Below are 26,857 nucleotides of genomic sequence, written 5' to 3'. Positions count from 1 at the left end.
ATGCCTTAAAGTAATTGTAGTGCTTTAAGAACACAAAGACCACTTGAGACCACCCAGTTTGGGGGATTGGCAACACTATCAGGGAGCAGGGTCTTTATGACAGTCTTCTAAAAAATCCCTATGGGGCCATTGCCTGTGAATTTCTTTAGACTTTATGTATCTTTTTATCAGAAGCCACCTATTTGGTGTGGCAGCTGTTACAAGTTGGCTGCCTCCCTGGATGTGTAAAACAAAGAAAGCAATATGGCAAAAAGAAAACCTGACTTTTGGTCCTGTATGTGTTGCTAAGTAGCTCTGTAATCTTGGACAGGCTGTTCCGTGTATCCCAGCCATACTTTCCCATGTGGAAGTTTTATATGTGCCCTACTTGTGAGGATTGAGCAAGGTGACATTTGTGAAGAATGCCTTTGTAAACTGTAATTGCCTTGTGAATTAAGATTACTATCTCTGATAAACAGTACCAGTTCTCAGCCACCAGTAACCTGATTCTCCCATCCTGTGTTTGGAAGAAGCACAAATCTACGAGGAGGGATTGCTGATGTTTCAGTGTGAGTTGTATTCACAAGGCTCACATACTTTCTTCCTGCCTTTTGAGCCTGTCTGTCTCTCTCCATGCTTCAGTGGGATGACCTGTTCTGTCGCACAGCAACCATGCTCTCAGTACAAAACGTGATTGTGACCGTGCTTGTGTTGGGAGATCGTCAACAAACATGTCGAGCTGCTGGCCAGAAATGTTCTTCCCTTCCCATTTGCTCTTGTTACCTCCACAGTACCTTAAGAAAGGATTCTTGGGGTTTGGTTATAAGCCAGCTGGACCGTATGGTAGAGCCATAATTCTCTGACCCAAGTCCTTTTCACAGGTTGACAGTCACAAAATGAAGTTATGAAGTCTCCAGGAGCAGCAGCTGGGAAGGGAAATGGAAATGTGGATGTTGAGTTCAGCCATCCTCAGACCCAGAGTGTGCTCCTCTCTAGTGTCCCTGAGGTGGAGAATGAGGACTTGACTTGCTTTACTGTTCAGAAATGCAGTTCTCTCTAGCTTTCTGCAGCTTTACATTAAGACCCTGGGGGATATACTTAGACACACCTATATGTGACTTTGTCAAATGAGGGCTTTGGACTTGGGAGATAAATTTTAGCAGGTTTTGATCTAATTTAAACCTAATCTAACACTACGGAGAAAGGAGGTGTCTCTGGTTTTACTTTCAAACGTGTGATGCCTCTTTAGGAGCCAGACCTGGTTAATCAGACTCATGGTCTTCATGGTACCTTTGCCATGAATAATTCAAATTCAATTTGAATTTGAATTATTCAAATGAACAAATTTTTTGTTCAATAATTCAAATGAACAAAAATTCAGTAATTCAAATGAACAATAATAATTCAATAATTCAAATGAACAAAAATCCTAATGTGTGAAGATGGTAGGTAATAGACAATTAAAAGTGGACAACCAAAAATGATGAAATCATTCATTAATGACTTATTTATTATTTATTAATATTTATTTATCCAACTCATTTATTAATCCAACTCCCCACAGTTTGCTTCCCTAGGAGACACTGGCAGTTTTTACCCTATGAAATCTGAAGAAAGGGCCTGGCCAGCATAGGGAGGGTCGTAGTGTATGTCACCCTGTGCTTGGTATATCTGGGCAGCCTATGTGTGATAGCAGCTGGGGAATCAAATCATAGATAAACCTGATTATTCTCATTCAAGTGATTTCTCTGTTTATTCTTACTAAAACAATTGGCTGTTCTTCAACAGTGATATTAAAAGCATTTCATATTCTTTAGCAGTGGTCTCCTGACAGCCTTATGTCTAGCCACATGCAGATTGAAAAGAAAGAGCCATCCTAGCTGTAGGGGACTCTGAGGAATTGGAAATCATTGCTTTTGTGACGCAGGAGGGGAAGGCAGTCTTCTCAAAGTTGATATGCTAATACGTGCTCCTGGCAGGAGTTTCCTACACTGGACGAAAGTCATCCATGGATCCTGGAGCGGCATATTTGTTACCCTAGAAGTATAAAAGACTCCTTGCCTTAGAAATTCCTGAGTCTACTGACACCTCCAAGTGGTGAACTCAAAATTTGCAGATGACTGTATTCGCAGAGTGCCTTGTTCCTGTGGCACTGTTCACTCTTCAAATGGCAACCCACACGTTTTGTGAACAGGGTGTACAGATGCCCACTGTGACAGCAGTACCTCCCTCCAGAGCCACAGTGTGCTAAGTACTCCAATCTTCCAGGGATAGTTGGATCCATTCAGTCTTTTGTTCCTTCCACAAGCGCTTATTAAGTTCCTTTTCTGTATCTTGTATTGCACTTGGTACTGATAATAAAAGGCCAGCAAGATTTAGCCTGGACACTAAGGTGTGGCCCAGCAAATGACAACTAACACTAAGTGCTAATATAATGATATGGGTTCTGACATGCAGTGACCATTGCCTATGAAAGCTTAGTCTTTTAGTAGATTGAAATGGGTTGTGAAATATTACCTGACAAGCAAATGAGGTGAAGTGAGTGGCTTTTTGACCTGTCTAGTCTCACCTGCTGATGTTAGTCCGTTTTTAGCACGTAGGAGTCAAAATACATTTATTGAGCCCTCACAGTATTCCATGCTAAGCTCTTTACATGTTTTAATTTACTTAATCTTCATAGCCATCTTATGGAACAGGTACTGTTATCCCTACTTTACAAATGAGGAAACTGAAGCACATAGAAGTTAATAAGGTCCTTGTTGGAGATTATGAGGTGGAGGCAAGATTCAAATTTAGGGAACCTGACGCAGAGTCCACGTGTTAAATGATGGTATACTGCCTCTAGGTAGAAGGATCCCATCCTGACCCACCTCCTGTATGGTAGAGCTGGGCAGAGTGATAGTCCCCTGACCTCCCTGCCGGTGGAGGTCTTCTCTTTCCTGAATTGGTTTCTGAGAGCAGATTGCTTGTGCTTAATACAGAGCAGGAGTTGATGAATGCAGTAGGAGGTCCCTTATCTACTGCCCCACATGTGAATCTGGCTCTGCCTTTCACCATCTGGGTGACCTTGGCTCTGAGCATGTTTCCTCATCTGTAAAGTGGAGATAATGTTATTTTATGGGATCATTCAAGGGATTAAATAAGATCACATACTTAACAGTTTCTGGCTCTGACTAAGCGCTTAATAAATGATAGCAAATTTTTATTATCATCTTCTTCTAGCTTTGAGAACAAGCCATGAAACAATTTCTCAGAAACCAGAATCTAGGACCTAGGTAGGCGGGCAGATTTCCTTTGGTTTTGACAAGACAATAATTTTATTCTATGTATTTTTCTTGACTCTTTTGGTGTGAAAAGCAGAGAGGTAAAGCATTATTTGACAGATGTATGGATTCAAGCAAGAAACTGAGGTCCAATTGCAAAGAAATGCCTTGTAGAACTCAGAGCCCTGTCTGAGGAGACACAGAGGACCCTAGAGGGCGGAGAATGAACACAGCGCAGGGGCTAGTTCCAGAGTCGCATCCTCGGTTAGTTCACTTACCAGTGTGGGCGAGGGTCTCTTGTCAGTAGGCAGAGATTTTTTTTTTCCTCTGCTCTAACACATATATCTGCTGGCTAGTGTTTATTAAACCTTACTTTTTCTTGATGTGAAATACAATTTGTGACTTTTCCAAAATGCAAAGGCAAAGGAGCTCTGTAACTGCAAGCTTATTGAGCCCCTTTCCCCACCTGTTCCTGTGCCAGACTTCCCCGAAGTGCTTATTTGCCCATGGTTGCTCCTCAGATCTCATGGCTAGCTCACTCTGTAGGCTCCAAGCCAGAGTGATGCTGCCACCACTGCCGGCGCCTCCGCTGCCGCCATCGGCCATTCAGGTTCCTGCCATATGGATGTGACCTGCCGTGAAGCCTTCACCTTTCTCCTTTCTGCCTATCATCGGGGTCGTACCTCTTTTTCCTGGGGCTTTTGCCGTGCAGCCAGTGTTCCAAAGGAAGTTTTCAGGCACCACAGTTATGAGCCCTACCTGCCTGTCCAAGGAGATTTGAGTTAGCTATGGCAAAGAAGATGATTGCAAGGGCCCCTGTGCCTCTGTGCTGCAGAGGGCAGAGTTTGCTTCTGAGAGGGTGCTAGCTCCGAGTCAGGTGGGGGTTTGCTGGGACTCGTGAAAGTGCACTACATGACCTCTGAAGAGGTAGACTCGGCCTCACCTGCCCAAGGACAGCGCCCTGACCCACAATAGCCAAGGCTGAAGACTGATTTCCCCTTCTCCCACACTCTTTCCCTAAGCTTCAGCTTGCTCTGCCACACTGCCCCAAGTCTGTGGCTTAAAACAGCCATTTCCTTTGTCGATAAATAGGTTAACTCTTTGTAAAATGTTTCAACTTGGGGACTGGAAGGGCTCTCTGTGCCTTCCTGTCTCTCTTTTTCTCTGTGGGTTGATGTTGATGGCTTCTGTCTTTGTCTTCACAGGGAACTCTAATGATCCATGACAAAGAGGTCACCCTTGAGTATATACCAGGCCCGGATTTTTGGTACTGCAAACGGGTAAGTGCCAAGAATTCCATTCCTTAGAAGTAAGGATCCAGCCTCACAGCTCCTCTGTGTCTCCAGGAGTGTTCCCTGGTAGTATGCATTGCCAAGGGCAAAGCTCTTCTCCCTTAGTTCATTTCAGATGAACTGAGGGTCAGGGCAAGGCCAGCCACCATTCAAGCTTCCTGCCTGCTGCCTGTGGCCGTAGAGGGTCCTGGGCCTGTAGGAGGCACTTTCTCAAGGGACATACACCATGTTTTTCAATTGATTATGAATTGCATTGACTTACAACCTCTCCCTGGTTACCCTTCCTAGGGGTGGTTACAGGGGATTAGTATTTGGAGAGGTTGGTTCGTGAGAGGTGTACACTTTTCGGATATTATAGGGTTTCCAAGGATATGGAACTTCAGGTACCATGGCATTTTACCTCTCTTAAAGTCCAATAGTCTTCTAGAATGGCATATTTAAAGCTTTTAGGCTACACTTTTTTTTTTTTTTTTTTTGAGATTTTATTTATTTGAGAGAGAGAGCATGGGGGGGGGCACTGCAGAGCAGGGAGCCCGATACGGGGCTCAATACCAGGACCCTGGGATCATGCCCGAGCTGAAGACAGACGCTTAACCAACTAAGCCACCCAGGCACCCCTAGGCTATACTGTAATTGGAAGTCCAACTGGCTTGCAAATGAGCATGAAAATAAAATTTGTCATTTTTCATTGCTGCTACTTAGTTTCAAAAATAATTATAAAAAATTTATAGTTTCTGAACCATGATTCATTAGAAGTTCATTATAGAACTTGATAAAATTCAGTAAAAACTTTAGCTTGACATTTTATTAGTCCCAATGAAATATGATTTGTATAGCTGTGGTTGTCATTAACCAAAGCACTCATATTTCATGGTGTCATTTTAGGAAAACATTTAACTTTTTAAAAAATTGTGATAAAAAAAATTGTGATAAAATACAAGTAACATTAAATTTATCATTTTAACCATTTTAAAACATATAATTCACTGACAGTAAGTAAATTCACAGTGTTGTACAATCATCATCACCATCTTGTTCTAGAACTTTTCATCACTTCAAAAGGAAACCCTGTATCTATTAGACAGTCACTCCTCAGCTTCCTTTCCCTCGTTTCCTAATAAACCACTAATCTGCTTTCTATCTCTATAGATTTGCCTATTCTAGACATTTCATGTAAGTGGAGTCATGGAACATTTGACCTTTTTGTGTTTGCCTTTGTTCACTTAGCATGTTGTCAAGGTTTATCCATGTTGTAGTGTGTATCAGTATGTCACTCATTTTTATGGCTGAATAATATTATATGGCTATACCACATTTTGTTTATCCATTCATCAGTTTATGGACATTTGGGTTGTTTCCACCTCTTGTCCATTGTGAGTAAGGCTCCTGTGACTATTCATTCATGTACAAGTATTTCCTTGAACACACATTTTCAGTTCCCTTGGGTATATACCCAGAAATTATCAGGTCATATGGTACTTTTATGTTTTAACTCTTTGAGGAATCACCAGGCTGTTTTCCATAGATAGCAGCTGCGCCATTTACATTCCTGCCAGCATCGTATGAGAGCCAATTTCTGCACACTCTTGCCAACATTTGTAATTTTATTTTATTTTATTTTTTTAGATTTTATTTTTATTTATTTTTTTAAAGATTTCATTCCTTTATTTGACAGAGAGAGAGAGGGAACACAAGCAGGGGGAGCTGCAGGCAGAGGGAGAGGGAGAAGCAGGCTCCCCGCTGAGCAGAGAGCCCACTGTGGGACTTTATCCCAGGACCCTGGGACCATGACCTGAGCCAAAGGCAGATGCTTAACTGACTGAGCTGCCCAGGTGCCCCCCCATTATTTGTAATTTTAACCCTTTTTAAAAAAAATTTTTTTTAAATAATCTCTGCATCCAATGTGGGGCTCAAACTCACAGCCCCAAGATCAAGAGTCATGCACTCTACCAACTGAGCCAGTCAGGCACCCCAACTCTTTTTTGATAATAGCCATCCTAAGTGGGTATAAAATGGTATCTCATGATTTTAATTTGCATTTCCCTAGTGACTAATGATGTTGAGCATCTTTTTATGTGTTTGTTGCCACTTTTATATCTTCTTTAGAGAACAGTTTATTCAGGTACTTTGCCCAGTTTTAATTGGGTCATTTGTATTTTTGTTGTTAATTTATAAGAGTTCTTTATACTGGATTCTGGATATAAATCCCTTATCAGATATGTGATGTGCAGTTATTTTCTCCCATTCTGTGCATGTTTTTTTGCACAAAAATTAATTTTGATAAAACCCAATTCAGCTGTTTTTTTCTTTCGTTGCTTATCCTTTGGTGTCAGAAACAATTGTCAAATCCACGGTGATGAAGATTCACCCCTGTGTTTTCTTCGAAGAATTTTATTGTTTGGGCTTTTATATTTAAAGCTTTGATCTATTTTGAGTTAATTTTTGCTCATGCTGTGAGATAAGGGTGCAGCTTCATTCTTTGGCATGTGGGTATCCACTTGTCCCAGCATCATTTGTTGAATTAACTATTCTTTTCCCATTGAATGGTCTTGCACCCTTGTTGGAAAGCAGTTGATCCGGAGGTCTATAGGTTTTTTTATAGATTCTCAGTTTTATTCTGTTGCTCTGTATTTTTATCCTTATGTTAGTACCATGCTGTTTTGATTGTTGTAGCTCTGTAGTAAGTTTTGAAATTGGTAAATATGTCTTTCAACTTTGTTCTTTTTTAAAGTTCTTTTGGCTGTTGAATGTCTTTCACAATTCCATTAATTTGAGGATCACCTTTCCATTTCTACGAAAAGACCATTAGGATTTCTATAACATTTAACATTTTAATAGTGATTGCCTCTACATTTTGAGATTATGGGTGATTCTCCCCACTTATACTTTCCCTATCAGCTATAATGCACATGTATTTTTTTTTTTTTTAAATAATCAGGGATGGAGGGAGCTAGCATTAAAGAGACAATTTTGAACTCTATTTTTTTTTTAAGATTTTATTTATTTATTTGACAGAGAGAGAGAGAGACAGCCAGCGAGAGAGGGAACACAAGCAGGGGGAGTGGGAGGGGAAGAAGCAGGCTCCCAGCAGAGGAGCCTGATGCAGAGCTCGATCCCAGAACGCTGGGATCACGCCCTGAGCCAAGGGCAGACGCTTAACGACTGAGCCACCCAGGCGCCCCAAACTCTATTTTCTGTTAACTGGCAGAAAGCAAATGTCGATATCTGATGTTAAAATTACATAGCTATTGCCAAAGCTGTTGCTTGAAAGAACAGAATGGCTTGGTTACATTGCCCCCTAAGATGACAAGCCACTTGCATAGCTGTCTCAGGGGTTCTTGTAATTTCTGCACCTTTTTAAGAAGGATTGAGGTACCAGCCCTGCATGTGCGACCTTTGGCCTGATGTGGAATCCGCCAACTTAAAAAAATATATTTATAGCAGTATTATTTGTAACATCCCAGAAGTGGAAACAACAAAATCTCCATCAACTGATGAGTGGACAGACAGACAACAGGCGGTACAGCCCTACAGTGGAGTGCTATTTGGCAGTTAAAGGGAATGAAGTGGGGCTCCGGGGTGGCACAGTGAGTTGAGCCTCCAACTCTTGTTTTGGCTCAGGACATGATCTCGGTCTCGTGAGATCGAGCCCTGCATCAGGGCTCCATGCTCAGCAGAGTTTGCTTGAGATTCTCTCTCCCTGTGGCCCTCCTGTACGTGCACACATGCACGTGCCCTCTCTCTCTCTCTCTCTCCCAAATAAATCTTAAATAAATTAAAAGGAATGGAATGCTGCAACATGCTGAAACATGGATAAACCTTGAAAACACTCTGCCAGACACAAAATACCTAGTATCGCACTGTTCCATGGGACTGGTGGTAAGAATGGGAAATGACTCCACTAGGTTTCTTTTTGGGCCAATGAAAATGTTCTAATCTAATCTAATCTAATCTAAAGTTAGATTGTGGTGATGGTTGCACTCTACATATACTGGAAGTCATTGGGGACGCCTGGGTGGCTTAGTTGGTTAAGCATCCGACTCTTGGTTTCAGCTCAAGTCAGGATCTCGGGGGTTGTGAGATCAAGCCCTGCGTAGGGCTCTGCGTACAGCATAGGAGTCTGCTTAAGTTTCTCTCCCTCTCCCTCTGCCCCTCCCCACTCAAATAAATTTTTTTTTTAAAGAAATTATTGGACATTTGAAACAGGTGAACATTATGTACTTAAACCAAGGTTAGGATCCTGACTCCACCACTCACAGCTCTTCTGTAGTAACAAGCAGCCTCCACATCCTAGTGACTTAAATGGATAGACATATTCTTTATTTAAATTAGATGTTTGGAACTATGGGTCATTGCTTCCATTCTGCTCCATGACCTCTCATTCTGGGACCCAGCTGGAAGGAGCAGTCCCAATGTGGCACTGCTGTCCCCCTGGCTAAGGGAGAGAATGAGAGGCTCATTCTCCCAAGCAGTGGCTCTTAGAGCTTCTGCCAGGCCCGTGCAGGTCATGTTCACTCACACTCTGTTGACCAAAGCCAGATACGTGGCCAAAGCTGCCAGTAGAGAGGGAAGTGCACTCACTGCAGGGAGGCACCACAGTTGCTCGATAGTGGGCTGGGCTGTGTGTATGATCCGTCTGCTTACCGAGAAGGCAACAAAGAAATAATCAGCTGTAATGACTTTATTCGAGTACCCGCTCCAGGCCTCAGTGTCATCTTCTACAAAATGAGGAGATAATAGTTGTCTGAATCACTTAAGTGATGGTTTGTGGAACAGGCCTGGTACCTGGTGTGTGCTGTTTATTCATTAGCTTCTGCTGTGGTGGTGATTGTTCTCCTCCATCTGGCATGCCCTCCTTACTCACCCTACAAGGCCCTACTCAAATAGCAGCCTTTTCTTCACAGTTCCTGTTCTTTGGCTTCCTGCCAGTCAGCTCTCTGTCCTCACACTACTTGGAAGCTCTTAGGCAAAAGTTCAGCGTCGTTGGGATTGGGCAGTGTGCTCACCTTTTTATTCATAGGCTCAGACAAAAAGAACTACATTCACGTTGCAAAGTGTCTCTTCCCTTGTTTGGGCGAATGAATGTTCTTTTCCTTTTAACATCCCCAGAAGAGCTGCCAGAGGCACTACTTACATATCTTCCTCGTCTTTCCTTGCCCCTTATTTATTTGTTTATTTAGTAAGATTTTATTTATTTGACAGAGAGCACAAGCAGGGGGAGTGGCAAGCAGAGGGAGAGGGAGAGGGAGAGGGAGAAGCAGGCTCCCCACTGAGGAAGGAGCCCAACTCGGGGCTTGATCTCAGGACTCTGGGATCGTGACCTGAGCCAAAGGCAGATGCTTAACCAATTGAGCCACCCAGGTGCCCGTCCTTGCCCCTTTTTTATTTTTTTATTTTCTTTAAGATTTTTTTATTTATTTATTCAACAGAGATAGAGACAGCCAGCGAGAGAGGGAACACAAGCAGGGGGAGTGGGAGAGGAAGAAGCAGGCTCGTAGCGGAAGAGCCTGATGTGGGGCTCGATCCCACAACGCTGGGATCACGCCCTGAGCCGAAGGCAGACGCTTAACCCCTGTGCCACCCAGGCGCCCCCCTTGCCCCTTTTTTAAATCCGTGTTTGAGATAGGGAAGTTGATAATTGAATTGTCAGTTCCAGCTCAGCCTGAATGGGGCTGTCATAAGCAGTTCAGGACCAAATGTTGGATGCAGACCATGAAGGGCAATGACTTTGGGGCAGCAGTATCATATAAACCATTTAACAGTCCAGTTTTCTTAGTTAACTTTATTTCCTGTAGAAATTCTTGTCCCCGGCAGACATTTGGTGCTGCTCCGGGGTCCACATGCCCTGTTAGAAGGCGGCTCTCAACAGCAGCTCATCACATTCTGTCTGCCAGCTCTGAAGAGTGGGGAGACATCAGATTTGTTAGGCTTTACAGTGATCTGGGATGTGGCTTATTTCTTTCATGTTTGGCAGATGTTATTGTGTTGGATATACATAAGATTTTTTTAAATGTTCTTGGTCAAATTGAAGTCTTTCCCTTTCCCATGCAGTGTAAGGCCAGCGTAGCTGGACACCGATCTTCATGTTCACTCTGCAAGTGCCCAAGGGAAGGTGAGTGGTGGTAGAGGTGGTGGTGGTAGTTTTTATTTTGTGTACTGATCAAAACAAATTTCATGCTCTCTTTGGCTTTTAAGAGTGGTCATCCCTAAATACAGTTGATCTCTAAAGCTCTTAAAAGTGCAATGTGACCTCTAACTTCATGTGACCTGTTAGTGAATGATATTGGATCCCAGTTCCACCAGGGGAAGGAGATGGGTTGCCAGATCCTAACACTGAGGAAACTAAGTGGGCAGCTGACCAGAGGTCAGTAGTAGTGTTATTTAGAATACATTTAAGGATGTTAGGTTGAGAGTCTCTGTGGCATTCGTCCATGTGACCCTTAGCCCTCACTGCTTTGGAGTTACTGAGAATCATCTGTTATCTGGATTGTTTTCTTATTTACCCTCTATATAAACATTTCAGGATCTTCAACAGAAAAATATTTGTTAAAATAACAGTAAAAAATGAACAAGAGAAATAATCAGAATTGAGGGTATATGTTGTTTTTATAAAGAGATAAACCTACCAGCTTCTCAGTCACTTTAAGTAAATTTCTCCAGAGAACCTTTAGGTAGGCAAACTTGAAGAGTCTGTCAAAGGTATCTGTAACAACAGTCCTGTAGCAATGATTGTTTTTGTTTTTTCTTTTTTAAAGATTATTTATTTATTGACAGAGAGAGCGAGTGCACAAGCAGGGGGAGCAGCAGAGAGAGGGGGAGAAGCAGGTTCCCTGCTCAGCGTGGAGCCCGATCCCAGGACCCCGGGATCATGGCCTGAGCCAAAAGCAGACACTCAACGAACTGAGCCACCCAGGCGTCCCAGCAATGACTATTATATATATATATATACACACACACACACATATATATATATATATATGCCTGTTTCTGATATTACCCCTTCAGGAGAGCTAGGGCATGACCATAAAATATGGTTCAGTGTAGGGATCCAGGTAGGCTTCGGGAGGACCTGTTTGTTCCAAGTTTAGAACTTAGTATGTCTACAAAGAGTTTCTTAGCTGGGGTTTTGGCCTGTAGTGGAGATTGTACTCTCTAGTGAGGACTGTAAAGCAGGTGTTCTGAAAATCTTTAAGGAAGACTCTAGATTCTGTAGAGACCAAACCAACCTGTGAGAAGGTGAGTAAATGAGATTTTTAGCTTGTATTACTTCAGATTAGGCAAAATTGTGGGTTTTTTTCCCTGAAGAAAGACTTCTTTCTCAGTATATTCTAACAAATGAATGGCTGGTTTATAAAAATCCTTGGGCGCCATACCACTAAGAGGGCTGAGACAGCTTTAACCTGGAAACATGTAAAGCAGGTGTTCACTAGTTGCCTGTCATTTCTGTTAAGTCATCTTTACATTGGTCCTATAGAATGTATTTTTTCTTTAATTACATGGCTTCCTGTGAACCCTCCAAGAATGAATTCATTGCAAAAATATGTTCCTAATTAATTGGACAAATTGTCCTGCTATAGAAAGAGATTTGGAATGAATCATTTATATTTCGAAGGACATTAGCTCATTACAATTATTTGCAAATGAATGAGTTATATGCAGGTAGGTCTGTTAGCTTCCCCAGAGAAGAGGGGACGTGTGGTCTTACAGAATTTGAGACAGGTGTCTTTGTACCATAACACTGGAAGAAGCAAGACTCCTAGACACATACATTTGGAATATGTGTTTCTACCAAACTTCTGGCAAGGGTCATATCTTTGGTAATTTTGTCCCCAGATCTGTTCTTAAAATTGCTCTTAATAGTCAGGCCCAGCATCTCATGAAGGATTTCTTATATTTAAATGGGAAGCGATAGAAAACTCATAAGATGAAATTTTTTAAATACTTGAGTGGTTTCTTTGAACTATTTCATGTGCTGTCTCATTGGCCTGGCTTAAAATCTGTTAGAGGACTTTTCTGAGACTATTAAAAAGCATTCCAGTATGAGTATTTGGTAGCAGGTGAAGAGGAATCATAGCAGTAGTGTTTTTTGGATGAAACCTGCTGGAGATTGTCTTTCTGTTTCTGTTCCTCTAGTGACAGAGGCCAAGCAAGAATTAATAACCTATCCTCAGCCTCAGAAAACATCCATACCAGTACCATCAGAAAAACAACCCAACCAGTCCCCAAGGTCAGCTGATAAGGAATCTGAACCCAAGAAGCGGGAAGAAGGACAAGAATCACGCTTGGGACATCAAAAGAGAGAAGGAGAAAGGTATCTGCCTCCTCGAAGGGAAGGGCTCACCTTCCGAAGAGACCGAGAGAAGGAGCCATGGTCTGGGGAGACACGCCAGGATGGGGAGAGCAAAAGTAAGTGATTTGTCAGGGCACGAACCAGACTGTGACCACCGCAGTTCCAGTATAGATGGCCTGTTTTGTGGCTAGGGACCAGGTGTTTCCCACACTCTAGTAAAACTGCTCAGCCTGACTGTAGAAGGTTTTGCTTTCTGCAGGCCTTACTGTACCAGTCGGAGGGACCTACATCCTCCAAATAGCAAATTGCTATTCAAATGCAGCAAGGCATCATTTTAGATTTCTCAGTATTGGTGAAGAAATGTTTGAAGTATATGACCCAACATTGTTTTATAGAATCAGACTTGCTAGAGCAGAATAGCATCTGCAATTTAAAAAAAAAAAAAAGGACAATGAGGCTCTGAGGGCTTTGAAAATTAACTTTTCTCTCTTTCCTTGCTCCTCCCATTTGTGTGTGGTTCGTTCAGCAATTATGCTAAAGCGCATCTATCGTTCCACTCCACCTGAGGTCATAGTGGAGGTGCTGGAACCCTACGTCCGCCTTACTACTGCCAATGTCCGTATCATCAAGAACAGAACTGGCCCCATGGGCCACACTTACGGCTTTATTGACCTCGACTCCCATGCAGTAAGTTTCCTCTGCCTTGGAATGACCAAGGGACAGCTGGCTATAGAAACCACAAGGTTTGAAGGACTTCCTTATCATTGGAATTCTCATGTGCTTCCTGGTATCAAAAACCCTCTTGTTCTTTCCTTTGGGTTTAGTGCTCATTCAGAGGAAGGGACTGCCTTTGAAAGTTAGAACTCTGAGCGTTTTTCTAAGTTTGGTTTTGTCTTTTGGCACTTAAAATGTCCAATTAAAATAACATGAGAACTTAGTTACTTGCGAAGAGTCTGTGTTCTGAACCTTGCAAGATTTAGTGAATTTTCTAGTTTCTTAAATTTGTTTTGCTCAGCCATAGATGATTTTATTTGATGGTAACAGGACATTTCCTCTTTTTTCCTTAAAATGTTGTTTAAGAGATTCTTATGGCTTGAATTTTTAGTTGTGGGGCCCTTTTCTATGGAAGTAACATGAAAGTAGTAATGAAAATCATTGGTATTTTTCTTTTTAAGATTTTATTTATTTATTTGAGAGAGAGAAAGAGCACGAGCTAGGGGAGGGGCAGAGGGAGAAGCAGGCTTGACCCGGGGTGGGGGGGGGGCTCAATCCCAGGACCCTGGGATCATGACCTGAGCCCAAGGCAGATGGTCAACTGACTGAGCCACCCGGGCGCCCCTTGTTGGTATTTTTTAGATTTCATGCTCAGAAATCACAAGGGACTTTGTAAACTGGATCTGATGCAATGAGAATTGCAGCCTAAAAGGAGGGTTTGAATTTCTGATGTCAGTACCAGAAACTGATGTCTACTATGATCACTCTTCTGATCAACCTTTCATCAAGAGTTGCTTTTGCCAGTGTGCTCTTACTATTATAATTACAACCAGAACATAATGTTCAGTAAATTTTTCTTTTGAGAAGGAAAATCCACGTTCAGTTCTCTTTCAAAGGACATGGCCTTTTCTCTCTTTGTACTGCAATGTGTCTTTGGTTTCCCAGGAAGCTCTTCGTGTAGTGAAGATCTTGCAGAACCTTGATCCACCATTTAGTATTGATGGGAAGATGGTAGCTGTAAACTTGGCCACTGGAAAACGAAGGTAAGGCGGAGGAGTGGTGCTCCTTTGTGATTCCCCTACTCAACTTTTTGGGAGGCAACTCCTAAAAGGTGGGGAGAGTAAGACATGGTACCTTCCAGTGTGGGTTTCTTCAGATGCGTGTGCATGTTTTCTTTTTCTGAAGCTTGCCTTATTCTCACTCTAGTTGTCTGTTTTTGGTTTTGTTTTGTTTGTTTGTTTTTTCCTTAAATAGCAGTACTAGGTACTTTAGTGCTTTCCTTCTTCACTGCCTGTATCTTTGGGTCCCAAATGATGATACAGTCTTGCATGTGCAGAAAAATCTCGATACATCCTTGCTCCTCGGAATCCTGAGAAAATGCTGTCCTGACTCCCCACTCCCCTGACCTTGTTCATGCCTCCATGGTACTGGGCAATCTAATCCCTCTTGACTCCTATACTTACTTACCTTGACCCAGGAGTGGTAACTGGGAAGTGGCTGCGTCAGAGAGGCAAGGCAGGCTTGCGGGGCTTGGGCAGACCTTGCTCTAGCACCTTCATCTTGTTTGCAGCTTTGTAGGAATCTCTGTACAGCCAGGCCTGCTTGCTCTGGGTTGGTTTCTTTTCCTGCAAAATGGGGGAAAGTTAGTTTCTTGGCAAATCTGTAGGGTTAGGCAATCCTCAAGTGGCTTTTTGTAGCAGACTCAAGATGTGTTGTATTATTTGTTGCAGAAATGATTCTGGGGACCATTCTGACCACATGCACTACTATCAGGTAGGCTTCAGCAGTTGGGGAGCACTCTGTCAGAATCCTCAAGTGACTCAAAGAGGGATCTTGAATTTTCTCCAGTGGGTGTCTGTTAAGGTTAAGAACTATCAGAAGTTCTATAATTTTAACGAGCCTTTCTGTGATAGGGTAAAAAGTATTTCCGAGATAGGAGAGGAGGAGGCAGAAATTCAGATTGGACTTCAGATACGAATCGACAAGGACAACAGTGTAAGTCACTTGTTTTATTTCTGTTGCTGTTTTTGGCTTAACTACGCATTAATTGAAGTCTTTGTGGTCACAAAGTTAGCAAGAGATACTGTTGACCGGGGATGCTCCTTCAGAGAGGGCACCATCTACGGTTCTGCTCCTGTTTGGGTCGGCCGGCCCCATTCTTGGGTTCTCAGTGAGTTCCCAGCCAGGGCTTCACTGGACAGGGACTAACACTGGCTCTGGTTTTATTCCTGCTAGCATCATCTGACTGCTACATATATGATTCTGCTACTGGCTACTATTATGACCCTTTGGCAGGAACTTACTATGACCCCAACACCCAGGTGAGTTTTTGGTTTGTTTACTTTGTCAATGATTCTTTTTGAGAAAAATACCTATAATTTGTTACTTTGAAGATTTTATTCCCTGGATTATCTGGTTCATTACATGAAAAGTGGAAAAGTTTAAATCTTACGAAAGTTTAAGAATTTCTCCATTCCTGGCAGCTGCTCTGTTGTTACACTGTCTGTATTTCACATCTCATCTGGTGTTTTCTAAAGTCCACATCTTATACTGAGTTGTATTTATTGAGTTGTGTTCATTCAGGATTTAAAGATGGTGACCTTTCTGTTAACTTTTGCCTATATGGAAAATCAGTGCTTTGTGGCATTATAGGTAAGAACAGTGCTGCACTTATAAAAATGGCTAGTGAGAGGTCTGGAAGTGTCCTGGCCCCTGGAGTGGGTTTCAAGATTGTTTGATGTGGTCTTGTTCTTAGGCTTGTGAGGGAGAGAGCTGTTCTTTCTCCCAGAAGGGAACTTGTTCCTTAGACCTGGAATTAACTGGGAAAGTGAAACATTTTGTAGACTTAACAGTTTCTAACTGTATTGCAGCAAGAAGTCTATGTGCCCCAGGACCCTGGGTCACCTGAAGAAGAAGAGATCAAGGAAAAGAAGTCCACCAGTCAAGGAAAGTCAAGTAGCAAGAAGGAAGCATCTAAAAGAGATGGCAAGGAGAAGAAAGACCGAGGAGTGACAAGGGTAAGGGGACTTGTGAATCTGCTCTTTACCAGACAATTACAGATTCAAATAAAGGAGTCATAGAGGAGATCTAGGGTTGACGTGTCAAGTTATCAAAAAAGCAGGCAATCTCCTTGCCCCTTACAGCTGGTGGTAACTCTTTCACAAATGCAGAAACTGTGGATTGTAGAACAAAGTGACTCAGCTCAAACCCTAACACCTGGGCTCCACACAGTTTCACTTTCCTACTCCCCCTCTTCAGTGCTTGACTCTGTATACACATTTCTGTAGGTGTAATTGTAGCAGAGGTTACCATTCTGTATTCTCTGCTCGGTTTATATTTGATCTTAAGTAGTTTTTCCATGGTTCTGTAACACTCTTTATTATTTTAATGCCTGTATGGTAAAAACTCACAGTAAAACTGTACCCTTATTTTCTTTCTTTTTTTTTTTTTTTAAGATTTTTTTTTTATTTATTTATTCGACAGAGATAGAGACAGCCAGCGAGAGAGGGAACACAAGTAGGGGGAGTGGAAGAGGAAGAAGCAGGCTCATAGCAGAGCCTGATGTGGGACTCGATCCCGTAACGCCGGGATCACGCCCTGAGCCGAAGGCAGACGCTTAACCGCTGTGCCACCCAGGCGCCCCTGTACCCTTATTTTCTTAATCCTGCATTATTTGTCCTTTTTTTGTAGTCTTATTCTGTTGTAGTATGCATCTTTCAGCATTTTATTTCTCCTTCTACATTACTTCCTTAGGATAAACTTTCAGAATGGAAGATGGTGAATATTTTGGTATCTCTTGACATAAAGCCAAATTATTTTCCAAAGAATTATATTGATTTGCCCTGGCACCAATTATGCATTAGTGAAAATGGATGAATTTGCTTGTGGCTCAATTTGTAACTTATCTGTTTCCCCTTCTAATATTGTTAATTGTTTATCTAGAGATTCAGAGAAAGAGAGAAAAAATATGTGTGTTTCTGAGAATTTAGACTTTAGAGGTCTTCTGGCTTAATATTTGGATTCAGCTTTTGCCACTTACTGTTTCTAACCATATTTCCAATCATTTGTAAAATGAGGGTGTTAATGCCTATCTGGGAGGGTTGTAGTAAAGGCTGAGGACAATAATGCATATAAATGTCTCATCTGGTTCCTGACATAGTGATCACTCAGTATATACTGAATTCAGAGGCTTTTTATTTTGAAATCATTATAGCAACATTACAGATACTTATTTCACAAATTAGGAGTTTTGGAAAATCTGATTAATTTCAACAGGATTCTTAACCCAGCTTTTATGAGTATCACATAAAAATTATGGGTTTAATCAGTTTCAGGAAAATGCCAGTGAGGGGACAGCCCCCCCAGAGGACGTCTTTAAGAAGCCCCTGCCTCCCACTGTGAAGAAGGAAGAAAGTCCTCCACCAGTAAGGCTAAGCCAAGGCCTGGGGCTGGGGCTGGGGCTGGGGCTGGTTCTGAATGGGTAGGGAAGTTCAAAGGCTGGTGTTTCACTTAGGTGTTGGTCCTTTTGTTCTCTCTACCTCACGAACAAGGACTTTTCTTGAGTATAAGCATGAGATAAATATTCCTGTCTGCTAACAGGGATATAATTGGAGAATCAAGGCAACTTTCTGTCTTCTTTCTTTGTACCCTACACCATTCCCATCAGACAAGGGAATGCCTGGCCCTTTTTAAGTTACAATCTTGGTCTTGTTAATCCTTCTCTTCTAAGAGACCCATTTTCCTGGCCTTGATTTTTCCTGCCTTTTGGTGCTGCATAAGAAGCTCAGATGTGGAGTGCATGCATGGTCGTTTTTACAATTTGCCTGTCTGGCCAAAGTGAACAATGCTAAAATTGGTACCCGTTGTTTAGATGCATTAAAGTGATAGTTTCCTCCAATCACAGGTGATTATGATTAAATGTAAATATGTAGCAATAGTGATTACGCTTTATTTTTTATTTCTATTGATCACAAGCCAATGACCATGCATCATTATTTCACAGTTCCTATAAACTACTGATAAATACTCTGCCTGTGTCACATCACTGGCTCAATTCATTGTAGCGTCAGTCCTAACTATGCCTTTGCCTTTGCCTCACTCAAGAGCTGAATGTCTACCTGAGAGCTTATTCTTCATTTGCTTTTAATCCACCTTCTAAATCCCTTTTGCTGTAGCGGTTACTGTAGCCTTAATAAAGTTTATCTTTCCTTTTCTTCATGGGTTACAGTAACTTGAGGGATTGCTGCTGTCTCTTCCTCTTTGTAACTTATAACTTCTTAAATCTCCCTGGGTCTATGTCAGTTCTCCTTTCCCTTCTTTCTCTTCACTTATTGCTAGAGTCACTTCTAAGGGAATCTTTCTGATTTAGCTCAGCAATCCAGGAGAAAAGTCAAGCTTGAACCATGTTCCTTCCATGTGGGAAATGAGCAGTGTGGTCTGTGGGCCTATTTTGAGCCCAGTTGATTATTCAAACTAAAAGAGAAGAAATGTGATACCCATATTGGAATATCCAGAAAACAGCCCACAATATAGGTTGAGGTTGGTGTTAATCTCTGGCCTTCTCCTTCCAGCCTAAGTTGGTAAACCCACTCATTGGCCTCCTGGGTGAATATGGAGGAGACAGTGACTATGAGGAGGAAGAGGAGGAGGAACAGACCCCTCCTCCACAGCCCCGCACAGCACAGCCCCCGCAGAGGGAGGAGCTGAGCAAGAAGGAGAACGAAGAAGATAAACTCACTGACTGGAATAAACTGGCTTGTCTGCTCTGCAGAAGGCAGTTTCCCAACAAAGAAGTTCTGATCAAACACCAGCAGCTCTCAGACCTGCACAAGGTATGGGGAAGGGGCCCTTTGGACTCTTACCATCGTGTATTACAGTCCAATTGCAAAATGAATTGTTCCTCCACTTTTTGTCATGAGTTGCTTTGCATTAAGGCTCTGCCCACCTTCAAAAACCTTGGTGTGTAGACCCAAGGCAAGCAGCATGGCTAGGGCTGGGGCACCAGACACGGAGGCTGTACTGAAGACAGGAGGGGAGGGTGTTGTCAAGTAGGAAAAGTATTTGCTGAGTTTCTCACCATAGCTCTTCCATTAACCTAACAATTGGACCTCAGATAAGCCTCTTCTCTTTTGTGGTATTTGGTGGCTTCCTGTGTTTCTGTCTAGTTCTAATACTGTGCAGTTTTCCCAAAGGTGGGTCACATTCTGCCATCTCTTCATGTGGTGAGTCACTGCTGTAAGCCATGGCACATCTATTGTTGGAGTGTTAAACTGACATACACTGGTCCTCCCCTGCAGTCTTCCTGTTTAGATGTACTGACCAAAGAGCCAGATTCTGGACAAATAAAACCCCTAGATAGACTCATGTTCTCAGTATAGGGTGATTTATTTCACACTCCTTCTCTAGCAGATGTTGCTAGAGCCAGTAAGGAAATTGGATTTAGACTTTCTTTCAGTATAAAATCCAAAGTCTTATGTAGCTAAAAACTGAGAAGCTCTGCATTTGGTAATAGGCACACCTCTTCTCCGAGCTGCCTCTGTGGAAGCTCTGCAAAGTTTCTAACCGTCTGAGAAGTTCCTGACAATCCCTGCAACAGATTACCTCCCAAGTCCCTTTGACCTGGAATTCTGAGTCATGAGACTGACACTTTCAAATTTCAGCTCTTTGGGGGTGCCTGACTGGTCCAGTTGGTAGAGCATGTGACTCTTGATCTTGGAGTCGTGAGTTCAAGCCCCACATTTGGGGTAAAGCTTACTTAAAAAAAATTTTTAAAAAGTAAATAAAAGGATATGTGAAATTTAAAAAATAATAGATTTCAGCTGTCTGATGAAAATGCTAATAAATGGCTAATGTCAGGAAAGAGGAACCAGAAATCTGGTGAATCCACAAATTGCACTGACCCTGGACAGTGGAAAGTGGACTATAGTACTTTTTCCTTTCCTTGCAGTGATCCAGTGCCAAGAATCCCCTGTCCATACAAGAGCTATTGTGGACCCCTTAAGTTTCTTCTATATACTCAAGGGTATTGTGTAGTAGAGCCATGTTTGAGAAGTGTGGGATCCTTAAGGAATACAAGACTCTCAGAGCAGTCTTTTGTTCTTTTGTTGCTTGAAAGAGAAATAGTGTCTGAGGATTGATGGGTGGTGGTGGTAGGAAGAGCATGTGGGCATTAAGTTTTCTTCACTGGTGTGCTCAGATTCCCCTCTCTCATAATTTTTACTTTAGATAAAGACCTATAAACTAGTTTTGTGTTTTCTACATTTTTTTTAAGTTTTATTTATTTGAGAGACAGAGTGCGGGATGGGGTGTGGGGGCAGGAGGGTGAAAGGGAGAGAATCTCAAGCTGACTCCCTGCTGAGCACGGAGCCTGACTCGGGGCTTGATCTCATGACGCTGAGATAACCTGAGCTGAAATCAAGAGTCAGACACTTAACTGACTGAGCCACCCAGGTGCCCCTGCTTTCCACATTTGGAAAGAAGTAGAATGACGGTCTCTCTTGTGCCACACCATGTAACTAATCTGTGTGACAAGCCAGCATTACAACTTGGATTCCCACTGGTGAGCCTAAAGCCAGGCCAGTTAGGAATTGTTGATTGCAGGGTACAGTGATCCCTCAGGAGAGTTGGTCAGTGAAAGGAGCCACAATCCTAAAGCAGCTATTGGGAAAGGCCTAGAGGCATTTTCTAGGATCACTTTTTCTAGACCTGTACTCTTAGAACTTTCTCTCTTCTCAGCAAAACCTGGAAATCCATCGGAAGATAAAACAGTCTGAGCAGGAGCTAGCCTATCTGGAAAGGAGAGAACAGGAGGTAAGTTTTGATGACTTGTTAACTCCCTTGACCCCAGCACTTTTTACTTTCTGCTGTGGAATTTGTAGGCTGTGCTGAAAACAGAGAATGAAGAGGCCCTAAAAGATGGTGTGTATATTTATCAAAACTCATCAAACTACATTATAATGGGTGCACTTCATTGTTTATAAATTATACCTTAATAAAATTGATACATATATTTTAAAGGTGGTGGTAGTTTAAGGTCTCCAAACAGGTCAAATAAATAGCATTTTTCTTTTCCTGCCCAGCTTTTAAAATCAATGAAAGAGTGTTGGATAGGGCTGCTGAAATACCATGTTTTACTATCAGAGTCTAAGTTGGAGGAGGTAGTTTAGGGTAGAGCCAAATGGACTTGCTGCCTAGATCGCATAATGAGGCAGACTCACCTGTACAGTCACAAGCTTCACTGCCCGGGTCAGGTCTTATGTGATGGGTAGGAATCTTCCCGTGGAGGCCTACTGGAGAGCACCTCCTCCTCAGAAGAGGTAAACACAGCTGTGAGTCAAGCACACCAGCTCATTCTTCTCACATTTACCAGTCAGAGAAGCCCCTGCTTTCTCAAGAAGAGTATGTGAAGGAGCAAGAGACTCCAGGAGTTAACAGTTGAACTCCCTTCACTTTAGAAGGAATATAAGGAATAAGGTGAAGCTTCCCCACTACCCAACTCCCTTAAATGGAAATCTCAGATCTCTTATTCTGCTTACCAACAGGGAAGGTTTAAAGAAAGAGGAAGTGATCGCAGGGAAAAGCTCCAATCTTTTGACTCTCCAGAAAGGAAACGAATTAAATACTCCAGGGAAACTGACAGGTAAGCCAGGAACTTTTCATTCAGCCTAGGCCTCAGAGCCTAATGGTAAAACCATCCTCTTCTCCAGGTGTGCTGCTTTTCTCTCTCAGGGAGAACTGAAGTCAGGAGGAGCAGGTCCTCTCTGCACTCCTTGAGCATGAGGTTCACGCCACTCTCTGACCACCCAGCTCTACGCAGGGAATATGTGTGTTTGAATGGAAGTTTGGCTGGCTGCTTAGTGGCTCAGAGCCAGGGCCGGAGTGGCCATGGTTGGGAACTCTTTCTCTCCTCATCAGTAATGCTGTACCTCATATGAGCCTGATAAGAATGTCACGCTCCCGGGCTTTTTCTCTAGGGAACCTCCATCCGCACACATAGCTGCTGAATGAGTGGTCGGCTGCTGATAGACCTGTATGATCTCTCGATTCCTATGCTTATTTCAGTCAGATAGTTCAGAGTCATGAGCCCAGCAGAGTTAGATAGAATTTGTTGATAACCCATTGTGCCTAGGTACTGCACTGAGTGCAAGGTCTACTCAGGTGGACAAGACATATATTATCCTTGACTGTCTGAACACACAATAAGGAAGGTATAAGTGATACTGTGTCTCATAGGGCACACATAGAATTCCAGCGGAGAAGGGAGGGCATTTCAGTTGTAGGAAACGGCATATACTGTGGATGAGAGAGAGAGAAGTCATATGATACATTTGAGAAATTGTAAGTAGCCTGATGGAGGCCAGCTCAGGAAGCTCATACTCCTTGAACACCATGCTAAGGCTTCGTCTTAGGGCAGCGGGGGGTTATGAAATGATTTTAAGGAGGGCATTGATCTGATGAGACTTGAACAGGTCTATATGTTGGTAAGCAAAAGAGCAGCTAGGAGCCAGGATAACTTTTGCTCATGGGGATGGGGGGATCATTGATGGAGAAAGCCCCGGAGGAGGGTTGATGGGTTCTGGGGCTCTGGCATTCCAACTTATTTGTTCAGTGCCCACAGTAAGAAATTATTTTTTAATCATGGCCCAATAATCATGTGTGTGTAAGTATCTGCAAAAGAAATCTTCTTGAAAAATACTTACTATGTGCAATAAACTCTGGTATTTCTATTCTAGTTTTTTCTATTTGCATTCTTTTTTTTTTTTTTTAAAGGATGAGTGATTTTTTTAAAAGATCTATTTATTTATTTTGAGAGAGAAAGTGAGAGAATGCACACACATGAGCAGGGGGAGGGGGAGAGGGAGGGAGAGAATCTCAGACAGACTCCCTGCTGAGCATGGAGCCTGATGGGGAGCTCGATCCCACGACCCTGAGATCATGACTTGAGCCAAACAAGAGCCGGACACTCAACCAATTGAGCCAGGTGCCCCTGTTTGCATTCTTAGGAAGTGCTAAGGAAGGACCACTTAATCAATGTAACATCCCACTAGGTCATTCCCTGCAATTTTAAATATACTGGGCTAAGCCAAAGGTGAAGGAGTCATTCAGGAGAAGGACACCTTAGCCCTGAGTGAGTTGGGCTGGGTGTAGAAAGACACCCTTCTATATTCTTGGCACCCATCACACCACATTCTACTGGTTCCCTTCCTTCTTAGTCTCTTCCCCTGCTTCTCTTGGTTTTTCTGGGCAATTCCAGATATTCTCCAGGACTCTGCCCTCAGTGCTCTTTAATTCTTGCTGCACCACCCTCTTGACCTAGACCCAAGGCTACAACCATCACTAACATGCTAACAGGTCCCTGTGACTCCATCCCAAGGCGGTTTGGTTTTCTGAGCGAAAAATCACTATTTCCATTTACCTTCTGGGAATGTCCTTTTGGAGACCTCTTAGGCTCTTCACTCTAAACAATTACTCAGTATTATATTCCATATCGTACTCAGGTCCAGTCCTGCTAAACGTGCTGTGTGTTCCTCTTTCAGAGTAGTGACATCACTGCATCATGGTCTGCCTGGTCTGACCCAATCTTCCTCCTTTATCCCCTGTATCGTTACTGGCCACATCCCTAATTAAGCTTTTCCCCCCTTTCTCGCTCACCTCCAAATTGGACTCCTTACTCTCCGTCTGTTCTTCCACCTCTAGTGTACTCTCTACCCTAACACCAAAACCATCTTCGTGAACAGAAGTCTCCTAAAACTCGCCTTTTTCTCTAGGCATATCTTGCTTAGAGGGAGGCCTGGAGTCCAGGGGTTTTTTTTGCCTGAAGGATGAAGTCCAGAGTCATGATTTAGCATGGTGTTTCAAGGCTTTTCAGTCTGGCCCAAGAAGCCTTTTTTCAGTTCCTGCCATTTCTCTCCTAGACAAATTGTATTCTTTCACTTCTTATTTGTGGCCTTCTTTCCTCTCATGCTTTTTGTCAGTTCAGATGTGCCCTTTGTTGGAATTCATCATTTTTGGTGATACTCCTTCAGAGTTTGTGTCTTCTCTGATGTATTTCTGTAGGAGATGTCTCCTGGTGCCACATCCATGGCTGAACACTTCACTGTGTTGTAGTATCTATGGACATACTATCCTTCTCATGTCGTTCCCCATGAAAAGGGATGGGCCTTGGGCATCTCTGTATCCCCAGGACAAAAGCCTGTTGCATAGATAGCAGGCACTCAGAAATATACTTAAGAGGAAGCAAATGTGAATCGAGAGGACAGAGGTTTTTATTAGGCTCACAAATGGGTCACTTTGAAAGTGATGGTATGTAAGTACGTGTGCTCCTTTCGCAGTGATCGCAAACCTGTTGGTAAAGAAGGAATCGACAGTAGCAACAAAGGAGGCTGTGTCCAGCAGACCGCTGGCTGGAGGAAGGGGGCGGGCCTCGGGTATGGCCATCCCGGATTGGCTTCAGCAGAGGAGGTGAAATGGTTTCCGTCTTTTGGGGGTGGCGTGAACCTGGAATATACTTAACTTTCTCTTACTCTGTGGCTCAGAGCTGTGTCTTTGCCTTTTAGCTGGGCTTTCTCCACTGCTGATGAAGGACACAGGAGCTGAAGGAGCCCATCAGTCTTGATTACTGGATGATAGCTAGGCATTCTGGGCCCTTTGTAATTTTGGTTGGCAGGGGGACAAGGAGAAAGAAGTGGAAATGGGGCTCATCTTACTCTTACGTGGAGTAAGAGGTGGGGCAGTATGGGAATCAGGCAGTTTGAGACTGACGAATCATTTGGTGACAAGAACCAGGGAACCCGCAATAAAAGGTACAAAAGCATCTCTGAGAGGCATCGTCATCAGAGGAGCTAAAATGGCTAAAATCTGAGGAGCGTGAGGTTAGTCCTGGTTCTCATGAAGGGCTCTGCCTCACTTATTTCAGAAAGAGAAGAGAGCAAAGGTTGTAAGAGGGAACGTTGCCCATTTTGTCTTGGCTTGGCCCCCCTCTGAAAATGCCAACTAGAGGAGACTGGCTTCTCATATGTCTGGTATTAAATCCTATATGCTGGAGTCATGGCATCACCACCCTCCTTATTCATCTCGGGGTTTGATTATTAAACATTCTAAAAAATTCCCCCAAATCCTGATCCTTACTGATCTAGAAATGCTTATAATCAAAGGCCAGCCCTGAGGCTTATTAATTGATAGAGCCCACTTCATTGTTTGTCTTTGTGTTACAGACTGAAGGCCGGATGAGGGGGCCCAATGTGGGGGCTCCAGGAAGAACCAGCAAGAGACAGTCCAACGAGACTTACCGAGATGCTGTGCGAAGAGTCATGTTTGCTCGGTATAAAGAACTAGATTAAAGAATGGAGACAAGTCCCATAGGACACAACCTCCTTCTTGTTTTGTTTGTCCGTCTCTCCTTTTGTTTTGTTACTGTTCTTGCTGCTAGAACTTTTTTAAATAAACTTTTTTTCAATGTGATTTTTTTTTTTTGGTGGTTATATTTTTCTCCCATAGATGGGTGGGGGTGGGGCTTATGGTAGGAGGGAGAGAGCGCCTTAGTGCATCCCATTTGAGGTGGCGCTGAAATGGCAACAAGTGCTACCATGAGCCCTGAGACACCACCTGCTGTCAGTGTGAGTGGATGTGTTGCGGTGACCTTTGAACTCTAGCTTGTGTGAGTACCCTCAGATTTTTAAAATTATTTTCCTAATCTAATTAATGAAAACCACATCTCATTATGTTGCTTCTATTTCTTTGATTACTGCTGACACTGAACATAATTCCGTATGTTGGTTTACTACTGATTAGACCTTTGAAAGTCCTCTTCTGACTTCCCGTTGTTGGCGGGTTGGGGGCTGGGAGGAAGCAGTGTGATAGCTCTTTTTCTGGGTACCTGCTGGGCGCTTGGTTCGTCACATGTTATGATCACCACAGTGAGTTGGCATAGTAAGAATTATCACTCCCCTCCAGCCGCTACCCCAGGTTTTCCTTCCCTCCTTGACTAAAATTCTCCAAAGAGGTGTCTTTGGACACCCTCTTTCAAATCTTTCTTAATTTTTTACCATATCACTCATACCATTTCACAGGATTTGCTTCAAAAGAGAGGGTTGTTTTTTAATTTTTTAAAAATTCTTTGCAGTTAAAAGGACTATATCCTATGAGCCTTTTATTAAAACTTTAAAAAATGGGGCGCCTGGGTGGCTCAGTTAAGTGGCCAACTCTTGGTTTCGGCTCAGGTCACGATCTCAGGGTCTTGGGGTCAAGCCCTGCATCAGGCTGCACGCTCACTGGAGAATCTGCTTGTGGATTCTCTCTCTCCCTCTCCCCAGCTTGCGCTC

The 26,857-nt window shown here is 42.9% G+C and overlaps 1 protein-coding gene across 3 annotated transcripts in view; it reads left to right on the top strand.

Moving 5' to 3' along the window:
- The window catches only part of RBM6 (RNA binding motif protein 6), a 104,067-nt gene extending 78,073 nt beyond the window's left edge, over positions 1 to 25,994 (top strand). For 2 of the 3 annotated variants that reach the window (XM_040628783.1, XM_008703769.2), the window contains 15 exons: positions 4,448 to 4,522; positions 10,586 to 10,646; positions 12,668 to 12,940; positions 13,351 to 13,511; positions 14,484 to 14,581; positions 15,269 to 15,311; positions 15,452 to 15,533; positions 15,774 to 15,859; positions 16,409 to 16,555; positions 17,867 to 17,962; positions 19,109 to 19,369; positions 21,273 to 21,347; positions 22,079 to 22,176; positions 24,869 to 24,998; positions 25,751 to 25,994. In XM_040628783.1, coding sequence (XP_040484717.1) covers positions 4,448 to 4,522; positions 10,586 to 10,646; positions 12,668 to 12,940; positions 13,351 to 13,511; positions 14,484 to 14,581; positions 15,269 to 15,311; positions 15,452 to 15,533; positions 15,774 to 15,859; positions 16,409 to 16,555; positions 17,867 to 17,962; positions 19,109 to 19,369; positions 21,273 to 21,347; positions 22,079 to 22,176; positions 24,869 to 24,998; positions 25,751 to 25,876 — 1,812 coding nt within the window. In that variant the 3' untranslated portion in view covers positions 25,877 to 25,994. Of the gene's footprint in view, positions 1 to 529; positions 549 to 4,447; positions 4,523 to 10,585; positions 10,647 to 12,667; positions 12,941 to 13,350; positions 13,512 to 14,483; positions 14,582 to 15,268; positions 15,312 to 15,451; positions 15,534 to 15,773; positions 15,860 to 16,408; positions 16,556 to 17,866; positions 17,963 to 19,108; positions 19,370 to 21,272; positions 21,348 to 22,078; positions 22,177 to 24,868; positions 24,999 to 25,750 lie in introns of those variants that run through there. The other variant, XM_008703768.2, reaches the window with a different exon arrangement.
- Positions 25,995 to 26,857: the final 863 nt, after the last annotated feature.

Source organism: Ursus maritimus, unplaced genomic scaffold, assembly GCF_017311325.1.
Source record: "Ursus maritimus isolate PB19 unplaced genomic scaffold, ASM1731132v1 scaffold_14, whole genome shotgun sequence".
Lineage (NCBI taxonomy): Eukaryota > Metazoa > Chordata > Mammalia > Carnivora > Ursidae > Ursus > Ursus maritimus.
Note: the sequence above shows the minus strand (reverse complement) of the source record. Positions and strands in the feature narration are given on the sequence as shown.